The sequence below is a fragment of the Stylophora pistillata genome, chromosome 4 (assembly GCF_964205215.1).
Source record: "Stylophora pistillata chromosome 4, jaStyPist1.2, whole genome shotgun sequence".
NCBI lineage: Eukaryota > Metazoa > Cnidaria > Anthozoa > Scleractinia > Pocilloporidae > Stylophora > Stylophora pistillata.
Window position 1 is genome coordinate 16,009,931 of NC_142522.1, and position 25,676 is coordinate 16,035,606.

Genomic DNA, 25,676 nt, shown 5'->3' on the forward strand with positions numbered 1-25,676 from the left:
CAGTGCTGCAGGTGACAATAGTGAAACTCCCCTCTACCCTCCTCAGGTCAAACTCTCCCTACCAGCCCTACCTGCTTGGAACCTGCTCGTGTTGCTATAGTGAGGTACGATGCGCCATTTTGAACTTTCTAATTTTATGAGTGAAAAGTCGTAACATCAAAATGTCAAAAACAGATAGACTTTATCAGCTGGAAAGACCACCATTCACTTCTGTAAGTTTTAAATTTTGTATAATGCCCGTCATGCGTTCTTGGGACTTCTACCTCCAGTTAAACCTTTTACTTAATTTGTTACTAGCAGAGACAAGATTATTTACCTTAGTTGCTTGTGTTGTGTTTCCGTGAACAGAGGGAATTTCACACCAAGTTTACGAATCTTGTGGGACCACTAAGTCTATTTGAACCTCAAGATGGAGCAGGTAGGAGACGGCTGTGTTTGAGTGTGATTGCAGATACTTGTTTGTCAAGGTCTCCGTTTAACTTTTTTCTAACGTAATCTACGTTACAGTTTTTGCATTGTTTCATATAAATTACATTGCATTGAACAGTTGGCTTTACAGTTTCAGTTAAGTGAAAACGTTGCTCTCCTGCAGGGAGATCTACCTGCTCTAGAAGATGAGGTGTTTTTTGAACGATTTCTCGTTTGTCCGTCGCTGTATACAAAACCAAATGGTTATACTGCCCCTCCCTCCCCTTTTTACTTTCAACTTTTTAAAGAACCTTCGTGGATGTTTTGAGAAAATTCTTGTAATTTCAAGAATTTCAAAGAAACATGTGATAAACAACTGCAGCTGTATACTGAAAATGTATTAACTTTGTGATACCATCTTCCATTCTTGAAAGATATTGGAAATGAGAATCCTGAAGTTGAAAGACCATTAACACCAATTGAGGTACATTCGACGAATTTTTGTACAGTACAGTAGAGTTGGTGAAGCACCTTGAATGTCTTCTGCACTCTCTTGTGCGTAATGTGTAGAAAAGTTGATCTAACATACAAGTAACCCTTGGTCATCCGGTAAGTAGGGATATACATATCTTATTAGACGTTTTGTTGTATAGTATCGCTGAGTATTTTTACGAGTTGTGCCAAATGAAGTTATTTGTATTTTGATGAGCTCTATGGGCTCGTCAAAATATAAATAATGAGTAAAAATACATATATCTTATTAGACATTTTGTTGTGTGGTATTGCTGAGTATTACGAGCCCTACAGGCTCGTCAAAATACAAATAATGAGTAAAAATACTCAGCGATACTACACGACAAAACGTCTAATAAGTTATTTATTATCCAACACGCCAAACTGTTATTTCAGTGGGGGTGAATTTCGCGGATATTTATTTACGGGGAGTGCGTGACAGAAGTATGCAAAGCGGAACGGAATTGGCACATTGTTGTGTCGCTGTTTCTATTTTCTTCATTAAATGAAGAAATTTTCTGCTCATCAAGCTGTTTTTCTTCGTTCGATTCATCTAATGAACTTGGACCTATATTTGCCAGCCATTCTGACTCTTCGTTGTCGGAAATTTGATTCAAATTGTCCGCCACTTTTTTTTTTGTTCGTAACTACAATCCAATTCTTCACTTGCATGATGCGAGAAAACCTGTTTAACTGATACTACAGTAGATGAGTACAAATACAGCGTGATATTTGTACTCGTCTATGGCATTATTTGTACTCATCTAGTTGTAGTTGGATAATAATCAGCGATACTACACAACAAAACATTTAACAAGTTATTTATTATCCAACTCGCCAAACTGTTATTTCAGTGTGGGCGAATTTCGCAGATATTTATTTATGGGGAGTGCGTGACAGAAGTATCCGAAGCGGAATGGAATTGGCGTGTTGTCGTGTGGTTGTTTCTTTTTTCTTCAATAAATGAAGAAATTTCCAGGTCATCTAGCTGTTTTTCTTTGTTTGATTCATCTAATAAACTTGGATGTTTATTTGCCAGCCATTCTGACTCTTTGTCCTCAGAAATATGATTCAAATTGTCCACCATTTTTTTGTCTTAACTACAATTCAATTCTTCGCTTGTGCAATGCGAGAAAACCTGTTTAAGGAGGCTCGAAAGGGTTTTTTTGACCGTGGGGAGAATGGATTCCAAAATACACGCAAGCTTATTACTCGCGAGAGAAATAAGCGATGGCGCGCGCAATCAGATCCGCAGGTGAGTTGTAAACAAACATGGCTGCCATGAGCGTTTCAAAATTGCCGGGTACCTCTAGCTCTATTGTTTCCAGCGGAAGTGATTATTTGAGAAACAAAAATGGAAAGTTTACTTCTTGAAAGCAGGTAGGAAAATGTTCGGATGGCAGGGTTCTTGCCGAAAGTGGTCAATAAAATTTTATTTAACAAGCTAAAGGAGGATGGTGAAGTGAACACCCCATCAATGAAGTCGTGTTGAGTGCATTCGGTAGGTCTTACTTTGTTGCGCGAGAAATTTAAGTGGATACCTCTGAGTGCTACGATTTGTTTCGCATTGTATTTGATTCCTAATAAAATGAAATGACTGAGAACTTTCCTAAACAACTCACTGGAAGATGAAAAGGAAAATGAAATCATTGTTGGATCCAGGATTGTAAACATTGACAGTTTTATGAACAGAAATGGAGAAGTGTAAATGTTGCTATAAAAATAAACATAATTTTCAGTAAACAAGGGATCGAAAAAAGGAGATGAGACTTTAAATTAATTCTAATTCAACAACAGACGGTAATATTAAAATAAAATATTTATCTTAAACTTGTGAGAAAGATTGTTGATATTTCCCTCGATAAACTGTAAATTACAACTACGAAAAGGCAAACTCGCATTTGTTAAGAAAGGATTGCAAAATTTGTTTTGTTTTCCATTTAAAATAGAATAATGAAAGTTCACAGTTATGGCAGTGGCAAAGAGAAAAAAAAGAAAAATGAAGCCAAGTCTTGTTCATACCTCTAGTACCTCGCAAATTATAGAAATTTGCGAAATCTGCGACGACCAACAAATTACTGACGTATACGAAACCCTAATTTCCACTGAGTTTGATGCTCATGACAATCTGGAAGACGTTAAAGCAAATTCTTTTCACTACAAATTATTTTCACTCCTCCACTTCAAATTGCACATGAACAATAATTATATAGGTCAATCATGGTAAATGCATGTGTATCGCTGAATGAGGCCTTCGATCAAGCCATCTTCTCGGAACAACGACAAGATACCATCCAGATGTTTGATGGAAAGCTTCATCTTTTGACAAACATGGTCCAGAAGCTGGCAGATGCTGGGTTGTCTCATGTTACACTACAATCTGTGTATGAGAAACTCAACATTACCGGCCTCAATGGAGTACTGGCATTGGCGCCATCTGCAAAATCAACTTGTCATCATATATCGAATTCTGCTAGAGAATTCTCTCTGGAGTTCATTTCCAACTGTCGTAACAGTAAGCAGTCTGAGTCTCATATGATGACTTATTTTTCAGGAAGGTGTAAAATTACAAAACAATGTGAATCCATCTTCAGGATGAACGATTTTTCCGCTCTGAGGGCATACATCGATTAATCGCGTGGACATGAACTCGTCCTCGCGAAAATGAGCCTGTGAGTCAGCGGTATAGTTAAAAACGCGTGACCGGATATAAAAGTGTAAGCTAGAATTGCAAAAACCGGAAATAAACCTTGCTAAGTTGATGAACTAATATCTCGAAAATTAGTTTGGTGACCTACCCTGATTTTTTGTATACAAATTATTTACATCATTACGCATTCCTGAAGAAAATTTTAAAAAAATTTATCTAGTGGAAATTTTTTTACATTTTAAAACAGCATTTTCCTAAATAATTCAAGTTCTACTAGGTAGTTTTTTTTTATATCACGTATACAGGTAGAGAATGTGATGACGTTTAAGAAATTTGAAAAAAAAAACTAGGTCACCGACTTGGTTTTTGAGATATCTTTTAAAAACTGAGTTTTAGAGGGTCTTTTAGCACTACTGTACTGTTGCCATGGCAACAGATAATGCCTGACGAACCCCTTAAAAGATTGCCCTAACATAGTGTTATGCATATGTCGAGTAATTATCCTGATGATAAGTTTGACAGTCCTGATATCTTTTACTGATTGGCGCTTGCTGTTAATTGTTGAAAACCCTTTTGAGCCTCCTTAACCGATACTCTACAGTAAGGATGTAAAGATGGCAGAGTGACAATAACTCTCAAAAAAGAAACAACAACTTTGAGTTTACATTTACAAGACATGTTTCGACATTCTCATGTCATCTTCAGTTGTAAATGGGCATTTAACGGTTGTACATTTGAATTTATATTAAGGTACGTTACAAATTATGTGTCAGGGCTTCCGTTACATTTGCATGTTAAAAACGCAAAAAATGTAAATAGCGCACGCTTGACTAAATAAAAAAAAAATAAATAAATAAATAAAATAATAATAATAATAAAATAAAAGACCAAGGAACAACATAATTAAAAGGAGAGAGACAATTACAAATACCACATAATATTTGTACTCATCTATGGCGTTATTTGTACTCTGCGAAGTGTAGTTGGATAATAAATATATCTTATTAGACATTTTGTTGTGTAGTATCGCTGAGTATTTTTACAAGTTGTGCCGTATTTTGACGAGCCCGTAGGGCAAGTCAAAATACAAATAAAGAGTATAAATACTCAGCGATACTACACAACAAAACTTCTAATAAGTTATTTATTATCCAACATGCCGAACTGTTGTTTCAGGGGGCAAATTTCGTGGATGTATTTATTTATGGGGAGTGCGTGACAGAAGTATGCTAAGCGGAACGAAATTGGCGCGTTCTTGTGTTGCTGTTTCTATTTTCTTCATTAAATGAAGAAATTTTCTGGTTGTCAAGCTGTTTTTCTTCGTTCGATTCATCTAATAAACTTGGATCTATATTTGCCAGCCATTTTGACTCTTCATCATCGGAAATATGATTCAAATTGTCCGCCACTTTTTTTTTTTGGTAGCTACAATTCAATTCTTTGCTTGCGCGATGCAAGAAAACCTGTTTAACTGGTACTCTACAATAAATGACTACAAATACCGCGTGATATTTGTACTCATCTATGGCCTTATTTGTACTCGTGTAAGTGTAGTTGGATATTAAAAACATATTATTGTTAATGGGTTATTGTTGAGGAAAATCATCATTGAGAATTCAAGGTCTGTCTTAAGTTCTGAGAAATAAAGTTTGTAATCAGAGGTTTTTTCACGGATAGGATGCAGTCAAACGGCCACCATCCTCATTCAGTGCTTTGGCAAAGCTAGTTCATCCCAGACTAACACCAAAGGAGGGAATTACTGGCCTGTCTGTTAATGACCAGCACCAATTGGTATGTACACCAATTTTCTCATGACTTATTTTCAAATATCTGTGACTGTATAGATTTGCCAAAGAAACATGCCTGCATCCTACTGAAGTCTAGAGGAAAGTACACTTTTTAGTTTGAAGACCTTATGGTCTCGTGGGAAACAGTTGGTTTTTGTTTTCCTTTGAAACTTGATCACTATGTTTATTTCTGAGATACAATGTATATTTTTAGAGGTTGAGTTGCAGTTATCTGAGGAAGATGGGTTTAATGGGTTTGCATGCAGGTGCATGATTGTGTAGGCAGATTTGGCTTTGAAAAATCCCATGAATTGTGAATTTGTGAAAAAAATTCTTTGACAACTTTCTCCTGCCAGTGTTTACACATGTATCATGTAAGATGTTTATCACACACGTACGTTTCCCCTTTAGATTGGAATCCTCATGAATGAATTAAACTACATTTGGCGAGATGTACATAGAGGCCCTCCAGATCCATTCTTGGTATTGTTAATCAATACAGATAATGTAATATTTTTTTTCATGGACAATGTAATCTTTATACACAAGCTCATGAAGAGAAAATTGACAAATCAGTCAAAGAGGCTTACTGATGTTAATGTACACATACAATAGGGTTTTGTCATAGTGAACAAGTGCCATGTCACAACTTGCATATTGAAAAACTTTTGATTCAAACTAGATAATCTTAGTCAGCATTTGTTAAAACTTATTTTAAAGTTCATTAAATTTTTTTTTAATTCTCGGCTTTTTCCTCTTTGATTATTAGACGGGACAACAGAACAGAGAATTACGAAGGTAAAAAAGATATCCAGCTGCTGCAACATGAGCATTTCTTTTTCATGCAAGAGAGTTTGAGTTTGTGAGTAGTAGTCCCACTGGCGGGTGAGCATCTTCAAAGGCTCATTGTCAGTGCTAGACCCAAGGCAGACCTCACTTATACTAAATCTTCCTGCAGGCAAGGAAATGTTCATTCAGCAGAGTTAATAATTAGTGCCTGCTTGCAGAGAAATGAAAAAAATGTGTGACATCACTTTATTGGGCATAATGTGGCACATTTTGCAGTTCTACAATAAAGATTGAAAAGCAAACAGTACTTGACATAGATAAATTTTGCATGCATGAAAAGTCAAGAACAGATGATGGCCACCAAGAGTCCCTGTCAAAAGGCTGGAGAAAATAAGTTAATATTTGAGTAGAGAAGATAGAACATAGTAACAGAGCAGACCAAGTGTTGGTATAGTGTTGGGCAAGTGTAAATAATTGGCTGCTTGTCAACCAATCACTGTGTAACATGTCAAGAGGCAAAGGATGTCACTCAACATATTGATCAATACTCTGCTGATAGAAGTTACTTTTTTTACTTAATGACTCCCATGCTCAGTGTAATCAAGGATCAATGATAAGGCATATCACCATGTTCACACACTTTTATCATTTTAGCGAGAACAGTCAAGTATGTGGAAGGGAATGTGGGAGGCCCAGTGGCCTCATGGTTAGTGCACTGGACTCCGCGTTGAGAGGCCTGGGTTTGGGACTTGGCCGGTATAATGCGGTGTGTTCTAGGGGTAGACTTTACTCTCACAGTGCCTCTTTAAAGGGCAATCTTAATGTGGAACCTTGCCCTTTTGTGTGTCCCACACCTTCCTGGTAAATGTCAGCTGCCGTCAATTAGTTAAAACTAATTAGCCTCTATGATACAATATAATTATTGTTTATAGTTTTTGCTTTATTCCATCAACAGACGCCTTACAATTGAGGTTGTGGTTGTTGTTCAAGGACTCTTTGTTAAATACTTAGACAAAGCCCAGAGTAAGTTAAAACATGGGTAGATGTGTTTTAAAATGGCAGGAGATTGGGTTAATGGTTGTTTGAGAGTTTTCCCTGGAGGTTTAGAAAACAATTTCCTTGTTTCCATGGTCCATTACAGATATGTAGTACATGCATATACATGACTTATAGATGAGGGCAGCTTTGGTCACAATATTTGTCCTTTAAAAGGTAGTAGGTACTTACAACCAATCAAAATGCATCTATGCATTTGAAGAAAATTGAGTGCTGATTGTGGTATTGTTTAGCAGCTGATAGACATCTTTTCCTAAAAAGCCTGGTGTTTAAGGAGGGTCCCAAAATTACTGATGAAGAAAAAAGCACTGTGTCACTACGTCAACTGACTCAAGGGGTCAAGCGTACATAAATCTTTCTTTTTTTTTTAAGAGCTTCACCAGAGAGGTGTGTTCAGCTGTCCTGCAAATCTCAGTCGTCTCAAAACTCAACTGGCTTTAGAGGCAAATAAAAGGTGTTGTGCTTTTTCATTTCTCTTTGCAGTTAAACCTTTTGCAACACAGTACATCCCCCTAAGGTTATGATGTTCCACTTAGTTAGGAGTGATGTTGGTTTTGGTAACTATATTCATTTTATAATGATGTTTATACTAGCTAAGAGGAAGTGTAGTTTATAAACCTGAGGGATAGAGAATTGAAATATAGGTGCTGCACAATGAAGACTGGGAAGAAACTTTTGATAACAAATGCTGTTTGCTTTTGTTTGTGTAACCATCAAAAGATACTCTGCAAGGAGATTTGACTGAACTATAGTAATTGTTTACAATCCAATCCCCTTAGGTTCCTGTATCACAATGACATATCTGATGGCCACAGACTTTTTATCCTAATAATTATGTCAAATCAATCATTTTTAATCTTGTATCTTTTGTAGTCTAAATGTGCTTAGCCTCAGACGTAATATTGCAGCAGACATAAAGCATCCAATTGATACAAGCACAGTCTCTAGCAAGTTTTCTTTGGGTAGAATCCAACATATTCCTCCACCAAAGCCCTACAGACCTTTAGCAGTAAGAAGTTTGTTAGATAAAATTAATTTAGTTCTCGTTAATATTTCTCAAATTAATTTGAAGGAGGTTGTTTTTATTTTCTCTTGGTAGCAGTTATTTCCCCAATTTTTTTTTTGCTTGGATTGATTACAACAAATGATCATGTATTATGTTGTTGTTGTAGTTGTTTTTATTAATTTTTTTTTTTCAAGGAAGACAATTATTACTTAAAATATTAGTGCTATTATAATAAGTTGTTTCCATTGAATGGTGATAACAAGCTATTTTTTAGATACATATGTTTTCATAGCCTTCATTTAATGCCATGGTATTCCCAGGTTTTTGTTTGTAGACATTATCTCTTGCAAAAACATGAAAGAGTTCTGGAGACTAAAGTCTTAAGGAACAGATAATTTCCAAGGACAAGATCTCCAAGAAAATTTTTGAGCCACATGGAAGCTTTGTTTTTTATTATCATAAACATATTTTTTGCAAGTGAAGATCAGCATTTACAAACAACTTACCGGTACTTTTAAAATGGATGTTAACTTTTTTGTGAAAATTGGGACCTTTTGAACAAACAAGTTTGTCTCTACTTTTCTAACAATACCAAAACACTCTGACTCCCAACTTGAATCAAAGCTAGACATTCTTCACAGTAGATGCAAGGTTTGATAAGTGGGGAAAAAAGGGCTGTACTCAGTTTTGGGTCACACGACATATTCTAGCCAATTGCACACAAGCATAAAACGTTTGATGGATTATTATAGACTGATGAATTTTTAGAGCAACTAAAAATATGCATTAACTTTCTCCTTTCTTATCGTGAAGGTTATTTTATAGAAATGATCAACCAATTGGACAGAAGTTTTGTCGCTTAACCAGATGTTTTGATATACTTCATCTTAAAATTAATGAATAATTGGTAATGTGGACAATCTTAAAATTTTTTTTGTTTTTGTCCATGTTTTTAGACAAGACAGGGAGAGGATAAAAAGGGTAAAGTATATTTAACAAGAGTAGAGAAACAGCAGCAATGGATGGATCGTGAATTGAGTGATGTGAGTGTTACATTATACATGCACTCATTTACTTTTAATTTCAGCCAGACTGTAGGCTCACAGGGCCTCTGATCTCCACCCAGGAGTATAAATGAGTACTCTAGCTAACTGTCAGGAAAGCCTGATGAAATGTTGGTGGGTAACCTTGCAATGGACTAGCATACCATCCAGGGAGGAGCAGTAATACTCCTGGTCACTTCATGCCATATGGAAACTGGGATAAAAGCTCTGTCTGGGTGGGCCAATATGGGAGGCGCAGTGGTCTCATGGTCAGTGCACTCGACTCCAGATCGAGTGGTCTGGGTTTGAGCCCTGGCCAGGGACATTGTGTTGTGTTCTTGGGCAAGACACTTTACTCTCACAGTGCCTCTCTTCACCCAGGAGAATTAAATGGGTACCAGCAAATTTAGTGCTGGGGGTAACCCTGCAATGGACTAGCATCCCATCGAGGGAGGGGTAGAATTACTCCTAGCCGCTTCATGCTATGGAAACCGGAGTTAAGAACCGGCCTGATGGGCCACACGGCTCATAAGTAGGCTTTTTTTTTGGGTGGGCCAATAAGGTTAAGCACGCATTTAACAAACATCCCTTATTTTGTAATTTAGTAGAGAAAGCAGCTCACAGAATGAGTAACATGTAAGCATGTTTGTTACTGGTCTTCCTATATCCACATTTATTTTGTTTGGTAAGCAACTCACCAATTATTGTTTCATGATATCTCTTGCAGCTGCAAAGGCAAATGCCACATTTACAGTCAAGTTTATTTCAGAACATTGGCAGTCAAAATCTTCCTCTTCAAAAAAGGTCTATGTCAGGTAAAAAATAATCTTAAATGAATTAACTCGACCTGCTTTAGGTTCACAACTGGCACCAAAGGAGTTTTTATCATCATCCCTGTAATTGATTGTAGAACTTTTTATGCTTCTGACATTGCTTCCTGCACTATATGCTTGGTAATTATCTTAACGATGGCAATCTCCTGTTGTTTTGGTGTAGCGTGGTTACAAAATGATGAAACAATGTTTCAAAATACAACATGAAATTAAAGCTTAATTACCAACAACCTTCTCAATTACACCAAAAATTGATGGCAGTTAATAGTGTTTTGTTTTAACTCCTAGATTCTGTTTCAATATCGGAAGAAAACCTATCTGGAGAAAGGTAAACCTTCTTCACTAACTTTTGTCCATCATAAAAAAGGTTTTGGTGTCTCATTGAAGAAGTATCATTTTCTCGTGATCCCTTCATTTGAATGTGGATCACAATGATTGGGTACCATACCACAAGTCCTCTTCAGCTTGGCTGGGAAAAGGAGACTGCAGTGTGCTGTGGCTGTCTTGACTCCACATCTCCCTCACATTGATCAGTTTTCTTGATGCAATCATTTTATTTCTTTGCTCAATTTGCTTAAACAATCTTTTTTTACACAGAAGTGATGATGCAGTACTCAACTCAATGCGACAAGTAAGTCATGTCTCTTAAACATTTCCATTCATATCTCTGCCATTGGTAATTCAATACAAACTCTAGGTGTACCTTTGAAGTATTTTGGCATAAGGAATATACTGGTCACACTTCTATGTGTACATTTAAAGGCACTAAACTGTACAGCTAACATAACTGACACATTGTCTATGTTAGTATCGTAACTTGGACCTTTTCCTTCTTTTTTTGTCGTTTGGTAAAGAAATTTTCATCATTACCAGAATTGTTTTCAAGGGATGCCGTACTTGAAGAGCTTGGTGTCTTGCCAGAAGACATAAAAGGTTTGGTGATTTTAATGTGATGATAATGGAAGGACTTCTCAATTTTCCCCTTTAAACCTCAGCTAATATTTTGTAATGTATGTGTAGGAGTGAGTAAAACATGCACTCCCCTACCCCGGTTCACAGTATGTTATCTTTGAATAAAAAATGCAAATAACTGAAATTTCAAAATTTCTTTTAGAATTGTAATCAAGAGCTAATTTTGTTGCTTTATTATCATATCGTTCTTACCTTTCATAATGTTTTATCTTTAAATAAAAATGCAAAATAAATGAATTTTCAAAATCTCCATCATGAATTGCATTCAAAAGCTAATTTTTTTGCTTTATTATCAAACCTTTTAGATTATGTGCTCAAGAGATCCCAGAGTGAAAGTAAAATTGTGGTGTGTACAAAGAATTGTCGTGTTCTTTTGAAAGCTCATCTTATCAAAGGGGAATCATGGGATGCTGCTCTCTCACCTGCACTAAGAGGGGACCCTTTCATGAAATTTGTGGCAACTTTGTGGGCTTTGGACCTTTCTGTTGCTTTTTGGTGTTTGAATTTCAAGACCATCAATATCTCGATCTCAAGAAGTAGACACTGGAAACTAAGGGCAGTTTTTGGGACTACAGGGAAACAAGCCTCCTGGTGTCACGTTTGGGTTGAGTTTGATGGTGATTGTCATCTTTAACCTGGTAGTCAGTTTTTCTCCCTTGTTCCCTGCATTTTGATACTTCTTAATATATGTAGGTCTTCTGCTTTTACAATCATGAAGTGATGGATAAAACTACAGGGGAGGGGCTTTGTGTAATGGATACTTTTATTTTAGTCTTCTACTCCTAAGAGTGATTAGCATCTAATTTCTCCAGACAGTATCACCTTTGAATCAAACATAAAAGTAGAATAAAGAAAATGATTACCAATTCAAGACGCTTCTGATTTTCAAACAAATTCTCCTTGTAAGTACCACAGGAAATGTGAAGAAAACAGTGATGGAAAACATGAATATCAATGTTAAGGTTTAAAGGGTAAAAAAATACAGGAATAAAACTCCCAGTAACTCAAACCAAAACTGTTTTCCCTGGGTCTCCGTCTTACATTTATTATAATATTGCTTTTGGTAAGTCGATTAGTTCAACCTTCGTAACTCTCCCTTCTCGCTAGCTCAAAGTTAGTTGGTTCTCTTCCCAGGATTCCCTTCAGGGAATTTTTTCATGTAATGTATACCCTTGTTATATGGTTTTTCAATACGTAAGGAGTCGACAATAACAGTATTGAAGTCCAAAATGTTATATTTTCAGCCGACCTCTTTATACTACACCTAAAATGTGATTGGTATGTTTACTCAAACGAAAAAAAGAAAAAGAAAAAAATTGATAAACACCGTTTTTCCCCATTTCTGTTCATTTCTTCTTAACTCCGAGTCAGTTTTCTTTCAAAGTTCAAGTTTTTGAGAGCCGACAATACCTTTTTCCTTATTTTATTGTGATATAATTTCAGGAAGAGGAAATGGTTGATGAGTGTGAAGATGACAAGATAGCTTCAAAAAGGTTGTTATTCATTTGGTCCCCTCCATATCCCAGAATCAGGCAACACTATAGCTTTTGCAGACTTAGCCCATATCAGATCATATATTCGAGAATTTCAGTTGGGTTATACGAAGTGACTGAAATTTACTTTTAAAAGCACCACATCATCCATGCATTTGTAAATGTCCAGTAAGATAGACTGTCCAACCTGTCCTTAAGGTGTCACTTATACGTTTAGAGTAGTTATTTTATCTTAGTCGTGAACATATACTAGAGAGAGCTTAATCCACGGTCTGTTGTGAATTTGAAATATGCAGCTTTCAGGTTAAAATCGTTCAATACTTCGTTTGGTAACTTTTAAGAGCTAAATTTACTGTCTCTTTTCAGGTCTGATAATGCAGATCATGCCTCACGAGACCTCATCAAACTTCTGGGCTCGTCCTTGTCATCAAAACCTTCGGTAAAGAACAAAAAATACTCAGTAACGTGTATACTTACGATTATTGGTGAAGACCATCTACAAGCATTATTTACGTTTTCATCTCCCATTATCAAAACTGTTATCGTGCGAAATAAAAGGTTGAGCTAAAAAAGGTGCACGGAAGCTACGGGTGTTACGAAAACGAAGACCCTCGAAAACTAAGACCGTCCTAAGACCTAACACCAGTCTCTACATGTGCATGACGTCAAAAGCGACAAATGAAACGAATTTAACGAAAGGAAAAGTCTGTTAAACAGTTTGGAATATGTTACTTTTTCTGTCGTTTTGGTTTCAAAATGTGGAACAGTACAATGATATTGTTGGCGTTGATTATGCTGGCCATAGTTTGTCACAGTTATTATTCAGACCGGCGGCATAATTCTTACTCTAGCATATGCTGATCTAAAACGATAGTCCTAATCAGAAAGCATCACCTAAATTAAAAATGCATCCTACAGTTAACTTTTGATAGGACAGTTCGAAGTGTATAAGTGAGGATATCGCAGAACCTTATGGACGGAAATACGGTCTTCGAGGTTTTGAGGCGCTGAATTATAAGGTTTTGTAAGGAGATGCTAGAAGAGTTACCGTTGGTGGATTGTTTATTCAAACCTATTCTCATCTTTGGATCCAAAACGGTGCAACTGCGACAGTTTTGTCCCTCATTTGTTATTGAAGCCTTCCTCCTACAGAATTTATATTTATTTTATCAAATGAGTGAATGGATTTTGTGTTTTGTTTATGGTTTAGGAAAGAGTTCAAGGGGAAGAAGAACATGACGATTTGCCTCCACTGTTACAGGTTGGAGTGATTCCCGTACAGGCCTGAATTTTTTCAGGTCTGATTTTCACTATTGCTTAAATAGTGCTCTTCACTCCGAGGATCGTGCACAAATACGTTCCTATAACCGCAGTTCAGATATATGAATTTCATATATTCGTTGTGTTTGATAGTTGTAAATTGTTCGTTTTAGGCTTCTTCCTAAAATTCTTTTAAGACTTTGCCACACTATTTAATCAGCCAGTGAGCGGGTGGATTATGTAATAAAGGTTGACTTTTTTGTTCAAGGCACTTGCACGGCACAGCACTAGTGACAAGGAAAGAGATCAGAAGAAACAAAGGCGACTGAAGAGAAAAGTTGAATGTAAGGACGACCCAGATGATGCAAGAAGTGTCACATCCACAATAGGGTCAACAGAGGCGTCCTCAGTGGCTGCTGATTCAACTATTCAGGAAGAAACGTAAGATTTCACGAAAACAAATCGAATTGATAAGTTTAACTTTCGTGATATTTTCTATTTCAGTTTTCATTACGAAACTTTTTCATTTTTCATTTCGTTACTCATATTCTTCATATTTATGTTTCCTTATCTGGGAAAGAGTTCCTGCCATTTGCAACAATTATCGGTTTAAGTTCATTGGGGACAAAAAACGAGCACGAGAAAACATAAATGGTTAACTTGCGATTTATTTTAGTTTCACATCTGATCAGTGGAGAGGTTCGCTGGAGTTGTGTAGACCAGTCAAAGAGATAAAACTAAAGCAGTACAATACTGAATTATTGTGAAGGAAATTAGACAGAGTAAAGAATCATAAAATGATTTGAAATTCAGTCGCATAGCTAACTAATCAAGAAAATGAACACCTCTCTAAAAATTGTTGTGGCTCTTTTGAGAATGCTGATTGCTTCTTTATAGATGTATACTTTTTCATTTAATCGTTGATTAATTAATTTTTTTATATTTGAGACCTCCTTAGTAAACAAGACTAATTTATGTGTTGTCACTCCATGTTCACTCCACTACCTTTTTTCATCATAAAAAAGACCATAAGATTTGATGTTGAGAATGACACGTTAGTAATATATTTATCTGGACTCACCTCAAGTTGATTTAAATTTTTGTGTTTTAGTATCACAGAATTTACCGGTGAAGAGGTGAGTTGAGATTTTGTCATTTTGGCATCATCTGTCTGAATTTTCCTGTTCTTGAATTTGAAGTTAATAATTAGCTGGACATTTTATCTGTCTTTCGACTTTCCATGCTTTCATCCTTGGCTTTTCATTCGTTCAGAGCAACATAACTGACCATGGTAAACATAAAGGACTGCCCGTTAAACTTATTACTCCCCTCAGTGCATCCAAAGAAACAGCTGTCATAGAGACTCTCACCTTCTTCTAAACATTCTGTCAATCTCAAACTGCTCAGACTAATACATTTATGAATTTTTCTTTTATCAATAAGTGGTTTTCAAGTGTCATAATGAGTTTGTTTATTTATGACAGCATCCTCAGCCTGCAGTTGTGTCACTGCGACTTCCTGATAAGGTACATTTAAAGCAAATAGTATTTCATAGGAACTAGATATATTTATAATTGAGAGGGAGGGTTTGGGGAATAAGAAATGCTAACGCGAAGAAAGATTCGTGCGTTTCTAAAGTATTTAACATCAGCGCTCATAACATAAGCTCTCTCACGCGCAATTTCGCTAGTCACTTAGGATAAAATCATCATGCTCCAAGAACAACTTGCTTATCTTTTCAGTCTGTGGTAAGAGCATCAGATGTCCGAGTGTCCAGCCGAGTCAACAAAGCTTCAGTGACACTTAAAAGATATCCCACCGTTTATAATGACCTCATCGGGGAGGTAAGAGTTTACAGTAGTATAGTTTCACTTTTTTCTGAAAGTTACCCCAGTTTAATTTTGTACAGTAGATTTCTGCTCAGATCGTCGACGAGACATACTCGGCGATCCCAAAACTACGTTTTCTCAGGTCAGGGGTGTCAACGATCATACTATGCTGGAAAGATCAATAACTCCCTATTAATAAAGGCTGATGGTTTCCAAAGAAACTGTTTGGGGCTGCGTCGGTGGGAGTAAAGAAATAATTTTGGATTTATCAACAAAGATGAAATGGTAAATTGGCCACCGTAACGATTACAAAAGCGACGTTTCGAGCGTTAACCCTTCGTCGGAGCGAAGGGCTAACGCTCGACGAAGGGCTAACGCTCGAAACGTCAGCTTTTGTAATCGTTACGGTGGCCAATTTACCATTTCAACTTTGTTGATATATCCAATTTAACTCCCTATTAATCTTCCTTCTCATTTTCGCTTATCAAAGCTAACCCCTAGGAATATTCAAACACAGGGCTTGATCTCCTTTTCAAATTACTTTTAAGACCTTTTAAGTGCTGCTCCAACAAAGAGCGGTCCTCTCGACTTCCCGACCGAGACAAAAGAAGTTTTTGTCTTTTTTTTTTTGTCCATTAAAAGTGTCTAGGACACATTCCAAATCTGATCCATTTTTTTTGCAAATTCTCTTTTTTACATTGCCACAAACCAAAAACGATTTTTTGCTTAAACTGCCTAAAAGGACAGTGATTTAATGTGTTGAATTCATCGATTTTGTTGAGTGCAATACGACTGTAGTGTAGCTCACATTCTCTTGCCACAATTTCAACGTGTATCAAGTTAGTTCTCGGACAAAATATGGAAACTTCAAATTGCTGCTTAGCGCTGTTCTGAATTTGAATAATTTTGTTTCTTTCAGCGTTACTATTTGTTCAACTTCACGCACGTATTGCAATTTATCTGTGGGATGCATGTACGCTATAGTTGTAAATTGTCATGATAATGTTGCTCTTGTTGACATGCTGTTTCAGATTGATACACCCACTGTTAAGTGGCTGGATAAGAACCTGTTTATAGGTGAGGAAATCAAGGAAGTTTATGAAGAAATCACCAAGACGATTGGGACTGATCATCTCCTATTTGATCAGGTAACGCAATCTAAGGCCAGTCGAAGAAACGCTACATGCAAAAAAAATGTACACATGATACATATAGTACTTAAAAATTTTATCCTCAAACATGGACAATGCGTAAGGTGGAGATACATGTTGTTTTTTAGTTTTGTTACTTTAAAAGTGTTAATGTTTTTACTAACCGTCCTCGATTGATTGTACTGAAGGCTGATTGGAGTTACAAGTAATTGTGCATTATGGAGCTTGGAGGTTTGTCTTGGAGGAAAAACAGTTGTGTTTGTCGTTTTGTAGGATTCATATGTTGAAAGAACTGCGGAAACAGTAGACTTTTCTCTGTGCACCTCATCTTCTTCCCTCTGCAAGCCTCGTGCGGAGCGTGTAATGAATAATAATTTGACAAAAGATATTCCTCCACCATGGGGTAACAGTACCGCTGACAACTGGCGGAACAGGTAACAACTAAAATTTATCAACTAGGCTTCGTATCTCAAAATCATAAGTCTTGTTAATCTAATTTCGCTGAGACTCTCTTCAAACGCCTGTATAAAAAAGGTAATAGCGATTGTGCTTTTTCGCAGTAACGTAACGTGTATTATGTTACCACAGACATCATGAGATTTATAAAGATTAATAGCTAATAAATGATCTCATCACAAGCTCCCAAACCTAGAAGATTATTATCCAAGGCCTTTGTGCTGATTTGACAGTGATTTGGGTTTGTTGAAATTACAGCCCAAAGTTCGGTGGTCTTGGAAGAGAAGACATCCTTCAGGTATCTCAAATTCATAGTTTCTATGATGAGTGTGGCGATTCCTCGCGTGCTCATGTCATTCATTCTCATGTCCACCTTTCTTTTTTCATGATATTAGGCAAAGCTAAAGAAAGGGGATGACAATGGTCATGGAAATAAATCCTACAACTCGTGGCTGGCTTGGTGGCGCAGCACCATCACAACGGATGACTTCCTAAAGTTTCTCTCCACTCAGGTATCAACTTCATCACTAAACACTATAGTAACTGCAACTACACCAACTACACAAAAACAAACCACTGCCACTACTTTACCGAACTACAGCAGCTACACCAACTATATGAACCACACTGACTACACCAGCTATAGAGAGTATGCTGGCTACGCTGACTACATGGAGGGGAAATAACGTTTTAGGCAAATGTTTCTCCCACTTTAACTTTATACCTTAAACATTGCATAAAAGAAATGTTTCAGTTTGCTATACGACTACCCATCGCATGCAGGTCACCAAGTGGAGCTCAACAAAATAATTTTCACGAAAATGGAAATGTCTCCTAGCTTTCCGTGCCCTGAAAAAATGAACAGGGACACTGATCCAAAAATGCTTTTTTATGCTGATCTGATTCGATTGTTCACTTGTCAATTTGTGTTACTGGAATTGTGAAGTTTGTCTTGTTCCGTCATTTGCGTTTGCAATACTACAAAAACCTATTGGCGGGCAAAAAATGCTACTTATTACTTTTGTTGTTTTTATTAAACGATAAAAACAAGTTAATATGACCGCTTCGGAATAGATTTGATTTTTATCTTCTCGTGCTAACATTATCACAGTCCTCTTAGACTGAACTCAGCACACCCATGTTGGGGAACATGTACTCTCTTGACTACTGTGTGTTACTTTTCTGATTTGGCCACTGTGTCACCTTTATTGCATGGTGTATAACGTCACGTGTGTTTTAACAGGAAAACGACTACATGTCGCTGTTGTTTCATTTGTATGATTCTGATCACGAAGCCGATGACGGAGAGGATGGAGACGAGGCTCGGCCAGATACCATTCAGATGGCTTTGTTAAGGTAATTAAATGCTTTATATCTATTGGCTATTCTCAGAAATCTTTAATACAGAGATGGTTATCTCTAAGTGTCTAGGAAGGTGGAGGCGAAACTTGAGAATGTATACAATGTGACGTTTTATTTAGGTGTGACTCAAGCTTTTTCTTATGAATTTATAGTATTTCTTGTGAATAAAATGTGTTGTGAAGGTGTAGTCTGATCGTCCGGGTGAGTGTAGTCCTGAGAAGGACTGTTGTCGGTGGTAGTGACTGACGTTTCGACAACCTGTGCGGAAGTCATCGTCAGAGTCGAGTGAATGATTGTTGTCAGTAGAATGTTCTTATTCCAGTTCTTGTAAAATGATCGGTTGGTTTTGCAGTGATGTTATTGGCTGTAAGACTCAAGTGACGTAAGTCGGTCGTGATTGGTCTGTTTCGGTCTGTCGGTAAAGTTAGGTCGTTCTTTTTCGGTCGTTTGTGATGTTTATGTCGTGTACGAGTCGTTTGTATGGAGCGGGTAGTTGTTGACATCTGTTTAGGGGAGTCTGTTCTAAGTTAGTAAACCAGCTTTCCAGAGTCAGTCGTTGAAAATAGTCCGTGGGTTAGGTTAGGCATTGCGCAGAGTCCCAGTCAATGTTGTGGTTGGTAAGTCGATGGTGTTCAGCAATGTGATTGCTGAACACCATCGATACCGTTGTACCATCAGTACAACGGTAAACACTACAAACAGTTACACGGCACTGCCATAGGGTCTCCAGTTTCTGTTGTTACAGCAGAAATTGTGATGCAGAACATCGAGGAACGCGCCCTTTCGACTTGCCGACAAAAGATACCGCTTTGGTTACGTTACGTTGACGACACATTCACCGCCGTTCGACAGGACGAAATCGACGCATTCCACCACCACCTAACGAACAAAGCACTGACATACAGTTTACCAGAGAAGTCGAAGAAAATGGCAAACTTCCTTTACTAGACTGCTTGGTAAGCCACAACGACAACTCATTACGGACGACAATTTACAGGAAACCGACACACACCGACAGATTACTAGACGAGTCATCGTCATCCTACAATCCTACATCACTCAAAGCCACAACTATCAGAACTCTAACACGACGCGCACAACTAGTATGCGACTCGACAGACAGCTTATCCGACGAGAACAAATACCTTCACCGTGTTTTTTCGAAGAGCAACTACAACAACGACTTCATCCGACGAAACACTCACCGACCCACTACCACTACCGAAACAAAGGACACCGCAACCCCTACGACTACAGCAACCATACCGTACATAAAAGGCATGTCTGAAAACATCTCGCGCATCTTACTACCCTTCAATATCCGCGTCGCCCACAAACCCATCACCACACTACGTCAGTTACTAACCAACGTTAAAGACAAAGACGAACCGAGGAACAGACAGGGAACGATTTATAAGATCAATTGTTCCGACTGCCAAGCCTCCTACATCGGTGAGACTGGCAGAAACCTCACAACAAGACTGACTGAACACAGACGGGCGACGAGGAAAGATGATGTCAGCAATCACATTGCTGAACACCATCGACTTATCAACCACAACATTGACTGGGACTCTGCGCAATGCCTAACCTACAGCACTGGCTATTTTCAACGACTGACTCTGGAAAGCTGGCTTACTAACTTAGAACAGACTCCCCTAAACAGATGTCAACTACCCGCTCCATACAAACGACACATTCACGACATAAACATCACAAACGACCGAAAAAGAACGACCTAACCTTACCGACAGATCGAAACAGACCAATCACGACCGACTTACGTCACTTGAGTCTTACAGCCAACAACATCACGGCAAAACCAACCGATCATTTTACACGAACTGGAATAAGAACATTCTACTGACAACAATCATTCACTTGACTCTGATGATGACTTCCGCACAGGTTGTCGAAACGTCAGTCACTACCACCGACAACACTCCTTCTCAGGACTACACTCACCCGGACGATCAGACTACACCTTTACATGTTACCCCCGGGTTCAAGCCATTTACTCCAAAATGTGTTGTATTAACTAGTTCTTAACCTTGTCCCTAGGGAGCGAGAACAAAAACTAGCACAACTGAAGTTGTTAAAAACGGACTATGAACCTGGCGTGTGGAATGTTAATAGTGTACTTCTTGGAGGACTTGGAAATCAACCTGATGTTGACGGTAAATAGAATTATAGAAAATGCAAGTATGACAATGAATATGCAGCTTCCCTCTTAATATAGTCCTTTATAACGTTTGATACAATGTGGGACAATAGTAACTTGAAACAATAGTATTGTGTTTTAAAGACTTTTCTAATCCATTTGCACCGCATTACCGCAGTAGGGTAGGACTAGAACGGAACATATACGATCCATGCGAGTAGTCCACCCAATAAATTCCACCCATCCCAACCCAGGGAAGGACATCCATCACACAGTAATCTCGTGCGTGGGAAATTAACGTCTCCTTCCCCTAACCCTGCAGGAGACGGGACCTCCATTTATTCGTCCCTATCCGAGAAGACTAGAATATCTAACCATTTCTTGATGTTATAGGAAGGTAGCATATTCTTCTCAATTATTTTAAGGCCTCGAGTGTTGGTCTGGCCGGGGCTTGAACCCTCGATCTCCAGTCACACGAGTTACAGTATTGATGTGATCCGTTTGGACTTGTTGCTCCAGCCATTAAAAAATGTTTTTCCTTCTTTTGCTCTGTCGTGCTTGATGACTGCCTTTTAAAACTCGCGTCCTTTAATGACGTAGTCTAATGAGAAGTTAAGACCAATCGAGTGTTTTGAGCAGTTTGCCAATATTTTGTGTCTTTCTGTTGAGTTTCTGTTCATTTTCTCTTGTAGATTGGAATAGGCAGTAAGAGTGTTTTTTATTGTATTCTGTTTTCTTAGAGGAGGAACTTTTAGCTTATCTTGAAGAAAGTCTTAATACCGTTACACCAGACACGTCAACTAAACAGACAGTTGCAGCAGCCTCCTCCTCATTGTCTCATTCGGTTGGAAGTGCAAAGTCGGTGAGCACAACGTCCAATTCCGACCGGCAGAGAATGGATGCAAGTTCTGCAGGTATCATACCACAGGCTGTAAGTAGGGCTGGTGCAGCAGAAACAGCCAGTACAAGCGAGGTTTGTCACTCTGGGTAAATTGTGCATTTTAGGAAAACGATCACCCAAATAAGGATCACTTAAACCTTTAGTTTAAGAGGGTATCATATTTTGTTAGGTGGGTTCACTGTCGCCTCAGGATCGCTTGGAAAGGCTATGGACATTGTTATGTATGCCTGACGCACAGAGACTAGACATGGCTATAAAGTACAGTGCTGAACCCCACAGCAATAATCTTCTAGAGGTAAAGGAACATTTTTATTCAATGTAAAAAGAGTAAAACAAGTTGCATTACCCTCAAATTTGATTTGACGTCTTTAGATTTTCAATCGAAGTTTTGGTTCATTGTTTCAATGAAATTACCTAAAAGTCCATGGGACTAGAGTCACGATATAGTTTTATGTAGACATTACGTTGCATTTCATTAGAAAAAAAAACACAGAAACTGTTTTGATTTATTATTTCAGGCCCTTACCTTCTGGGAAATTGCTACAGAGGTAATCTTAGATCGTGAGAGTTTAATGACTAAGCTAGAAGATTTTGAAAGAGCTGCTTCCGATCCTAACAGATTCTTTGCCAAAGGTGAGTTCTGGCAAAGGCGGATTGCCATCTAGAATTGGATTCAGGCATTAGGTAAAAAAGTTAGGCACATTACTGATGGTCAAACCTACATGTAACAGTTTCATTGACATAAATCAGTCTTTCCCACTCATAAATGGCACTTTTTCCTAAGAAAACAACGCCTCATCTGCTTCACGAATCAAGGAATCCAAAACAAGGGATTGGTTTAATAAGGTAATGTAAACAAATGTTCTTCTTGCACATGTCAAATTGATTCATAGAAGAACAGGCATGGGTGTTTACTGAGTTGTAAGGCATGAACGACATGAACAACATGAACAACTTAAAATGGACAAACTGGTCAAACAAGCTTTTTTTCTGATAGAGTAAACTTAGCTGCATGCTATGGCTATTAAACTATTTCTGTAAGAGTTATTTGGAGGGACAAGTGTACTAAAATTGTAATGTAACTGATATAGTGATGTGAAATACCTTTCTTTCCCATTGGTGGCAGCACCTCACTCGTATTGAGAGTCGGATTAAAAAATCAGTCACTGATGTTCAACGTCATTTTGGCGACATAGTGACATTCCAGGTATGCTAATTTTTACATTAAGCTTTTTGCATTGGTGTAGTGAAGGGAGTGTACAGGATCAAGGAGTTGGAGGGGGGATCCCGCTGTGGATCAGTTCTCCCTTTCAAGTATTTATTGGAAATTACTTACGACTTTGGTGTAAATAAAAAAATTGAAAGAACGAGGTCGCAAGTTTCTTGCTTTTAACTGTCTTTTTCATGTTTGTAAACCCCGATGGAAAACCCCACACTGGATCCAGAAGTATTCAATCCATTAAGACTAAGTCATTTCTTAGGACCAACTGTTTTGGAGTTGAAGAATAGCTCTCACGAGCGTCAGCTTAGAAGCTATTTACGATGGCCGATGTACATTATCAACTCAGTTGATAAAACCGAATTTTTTGGGGTCGGTTTAGTTAAGGCTTTTCGTGTTCTCTTGATCGCCATGCCATGCTGTTTTCTTTCAAGTTGTCGACACGGAGACATGGATTGTAATCTTTCCTGGGGGTATATCAACAAAGTTGAAATGGTAAATTGGCCACCATTATGATTATAAAAGCTGACGTTTCAAGCGTTAGCCCTTCGTCGGAGCTAACGCTCGAAACGTCAGCTTTTATAATCGTAACGGTGGCCAATTTACCATTTCAACTTTGTTGATATATTCAAATTATTTCGTTACCCCCTACCGACGCAGCCCCAAACAGTTTCTTTAGAAACTATCAGCCTTTATTCTTTCCTAGGGGTAGCATCGTTTCGGTTTGCGCCAATCCAACACAACCTAAGAAAAAGGAAACGAAGGATTGAAATTTGTTATGGCCTATACTAATTTATATGACATTTCAAAACCACCTTCACAATTCTGATTTCTTTTGCTGTAACTGACTGAATTATTGGTGAGTTTTTTGCGAATTTCTTTGACTTTGCAATGAGGAATTCTCATTTGTGCGCTATATAATCTACAATAGAAGTCCCCTCGTACATTTATCCTAAGTGAGATTGCCCTTGTCTTGAATAAATTGTCAACCATATCGGCTTTTTTTTTTTTTTTTTTTTTAATATTTCAGGGTCGCCCTTACCTGGAAAAAATCAATCGGGATCGAACCGAAATGTTTTATTGGCTACAGCAGGAGCGACGACAACATGTGATGGACAGAGAACTTGTTAAGATGAGGGAAGTCACACTTAACGCTGCTGATCTTCCTCCAATACAAGCACACGTGATGTTGTAAATCAAATGTTTATCATTCTGTTGTGTTTATAATAAAATTTGATGAAAATATCTGAGAAATGTTTCCAAATACTGTTATCTTGAATGGCTGTTTTTCCATTTTGTGGACATTTTAGAGAAAAATTCCAAGCGTTTGGGAATCAAAATTTCCGAAATGCTTTACAGATTGCATAGTTTGTGTCAAACAGACTTCACTACGAACCTTAAGTTGATTGGAATGAACTTTCTTGGACATTCTTTCCAACCAGTTAATTAGTACTAGAAAGCTCAATTACAAAACTGGATTTACTTTCTACTTGCATGCCCCATACTAATGATGCCTTTCACTAATCCACTACCACGACCTTTATTAGAGAGGATGAATCCCCTCTTGCTGTTTGCGGAATCTGAACAGAAAAAAAAACCATGGCCACATTACCTTTGACGTGTTTCACAAAAGACGTGATGGTAATGCAGTAGCAGTGACCCACTTCGTTGATGAACTTGTACACAGCAATGTAGTCATTCCGGAAATTGACAAGTCCTTACTATAGACCAGTTATGAGTATAACTATTTTTGATACAAAAAATCACAGTAAACATTAGCTAACGATTCTCGGTTCCAAAAATAACTTTGCTTTCCAAGGGCAGGTTAAACTTTAGCTTACATGGCTAAGTCTCAGACAACATGTAGAGACAGTTTCTGAGTGGCCAGCAAGTCAGATATCAACAAAAAACATACTGTGCAGAGGGTATGGTATATCGCTGTTACTGTAACTGCCCCTGTCTCGGTCTCTTACACTGTCACTGTCAGTTTCACTTTCCATTCATTGTGACCGTTCTGGCCGTTTCGTATCCACAATCATTCTGTACCCAGTCTTTTTATACCCAGCCAGTTTTGTCGTTTCATACCCAACTTGGTCGTTTCATATCCAAACTTATAAAGTATGTTTTCCATAGTGTGGTTAAGTTAGGTCGATTTCCTGTCGTAAATAGCAATATCACCTGTGTTAATAAGTTTTGTTAACAGTGACAGTGACTGGGACAGAGATAGTGATCGCGGCAGTAACAGTAACAGTGACAGACGGTTACAGTGACAGAGACTGGGACAGAGATAGTGATCGCGAAAGTAACAGTAAACAGTGACAGACGGTTACACTGACAGAGACTGGGACAGAGATAGTGATCGCGGCAGTAACAATAAACAGTGACAGACGGTTACACTGACAGAGACTGGGACAGAGATAGTGATCGCGGCAGTAACAATAAACAGTGACAGACGGTTACACTGACAGAGACTGGGACAGAGATAGTGATCGCGGCAGTAACAATAAACAGTGACAGACGGTTACACTGACAGAGACTGACAGGGAGAATGATATGGTTTTTTAAATCATGTCGACATTCTTTGTTTAACTTTTTTAGGGTCGCCCTTATCTGGAGAAAATCAACCTGGATCGAACCGAAATGTGTTATTAAGTAGAAACAAGCGCTCCATTTGACAAGTAACTATAGTGAACGAGAAAAACAAACAAAGGACAAAATGGGAAAGCTTTAAGAAGTACAAAAACCGTGTTACAATATGCACGTTAGAATATTGCAATCCGGGCCGTG

General features: G+C 37.9%; 1 protein-coding gene across 3 annotated transcripts; it reads left to right on the forward strand.

Annotated features, from left to right (window-relative positions):
• Window positions 1-54: 54 nt before the first annotated feature.
• On the forward strand, window positions 55-24,143 carry LOC111321183 (coiled-coil domain-containing protein 87). Of its 3 annotated transcripts, none has more exons than XM_088756917.1 (34): window positions 55-212; window positions 349-418; window positions 843-892; window positions 5,249-5,362; window positions 5,770-5,841; window positions 6,128-6,156; window positions 7,103-7,170; window positions 7,576-7,657; window positions 8,077-8,212; window positions 9,166-9,252; window positions 9,980-10,067; window positions 10,374-10,413; window positions 10,683-10,716; window positions 10,940-11,018; window positions 11,363-11,403; window positions 12,501-12,550; window positions 12,917-12,989; window positions 13,761-13,811; window positions 14,079-14,251; window positions 14,922-14,946; window positions 15,295-15,336; window positions 15,553-15,654; window positions 16,671-16,787; window positions 17,064-17,224; window positions 17,505-17,544; window positions 17,642-17,758; window positions 18,490-18,602; window positions 20,670-20,785; window positions 21,510-21,742; window positions 21,840-21,965; window positions 22,189-22,303; window positions 22,455-22,516; window positions 22,797-22,877; window positions 23,920-24,143. In XM_088756917.1, exons 1-34 carry the CDS (start codon window positions 162-164, stop codon window positions 24,082-24,084), a joined length of 3,003 nt encoding a protein of 1,000 aa, XP_088613043.1. In that variant the 5' UTR covers window positions 55-161; the 3' UTR covers window positions 24,085-24,143. The 3 variants fall into 3 exon arrangements, 2 of the variants coding, with proteins under 2 accessions (XP_088613043.1, XP_088613044.1); XM_088756918.1 differs by lacking the exon at window positions 23,920-24,143 and adding an exon at window positions 23,596-23,898; XR_015999991.1 differs by lacking the exons at window positions 22,455-22,516; window positions 22,797-22,877; window positions 23,920-24,143 and having other exon boundaries at window positions 21,820-21,965.
• Window positions 24,144-25,676: the final 1,533 nt, after the last annotated feature.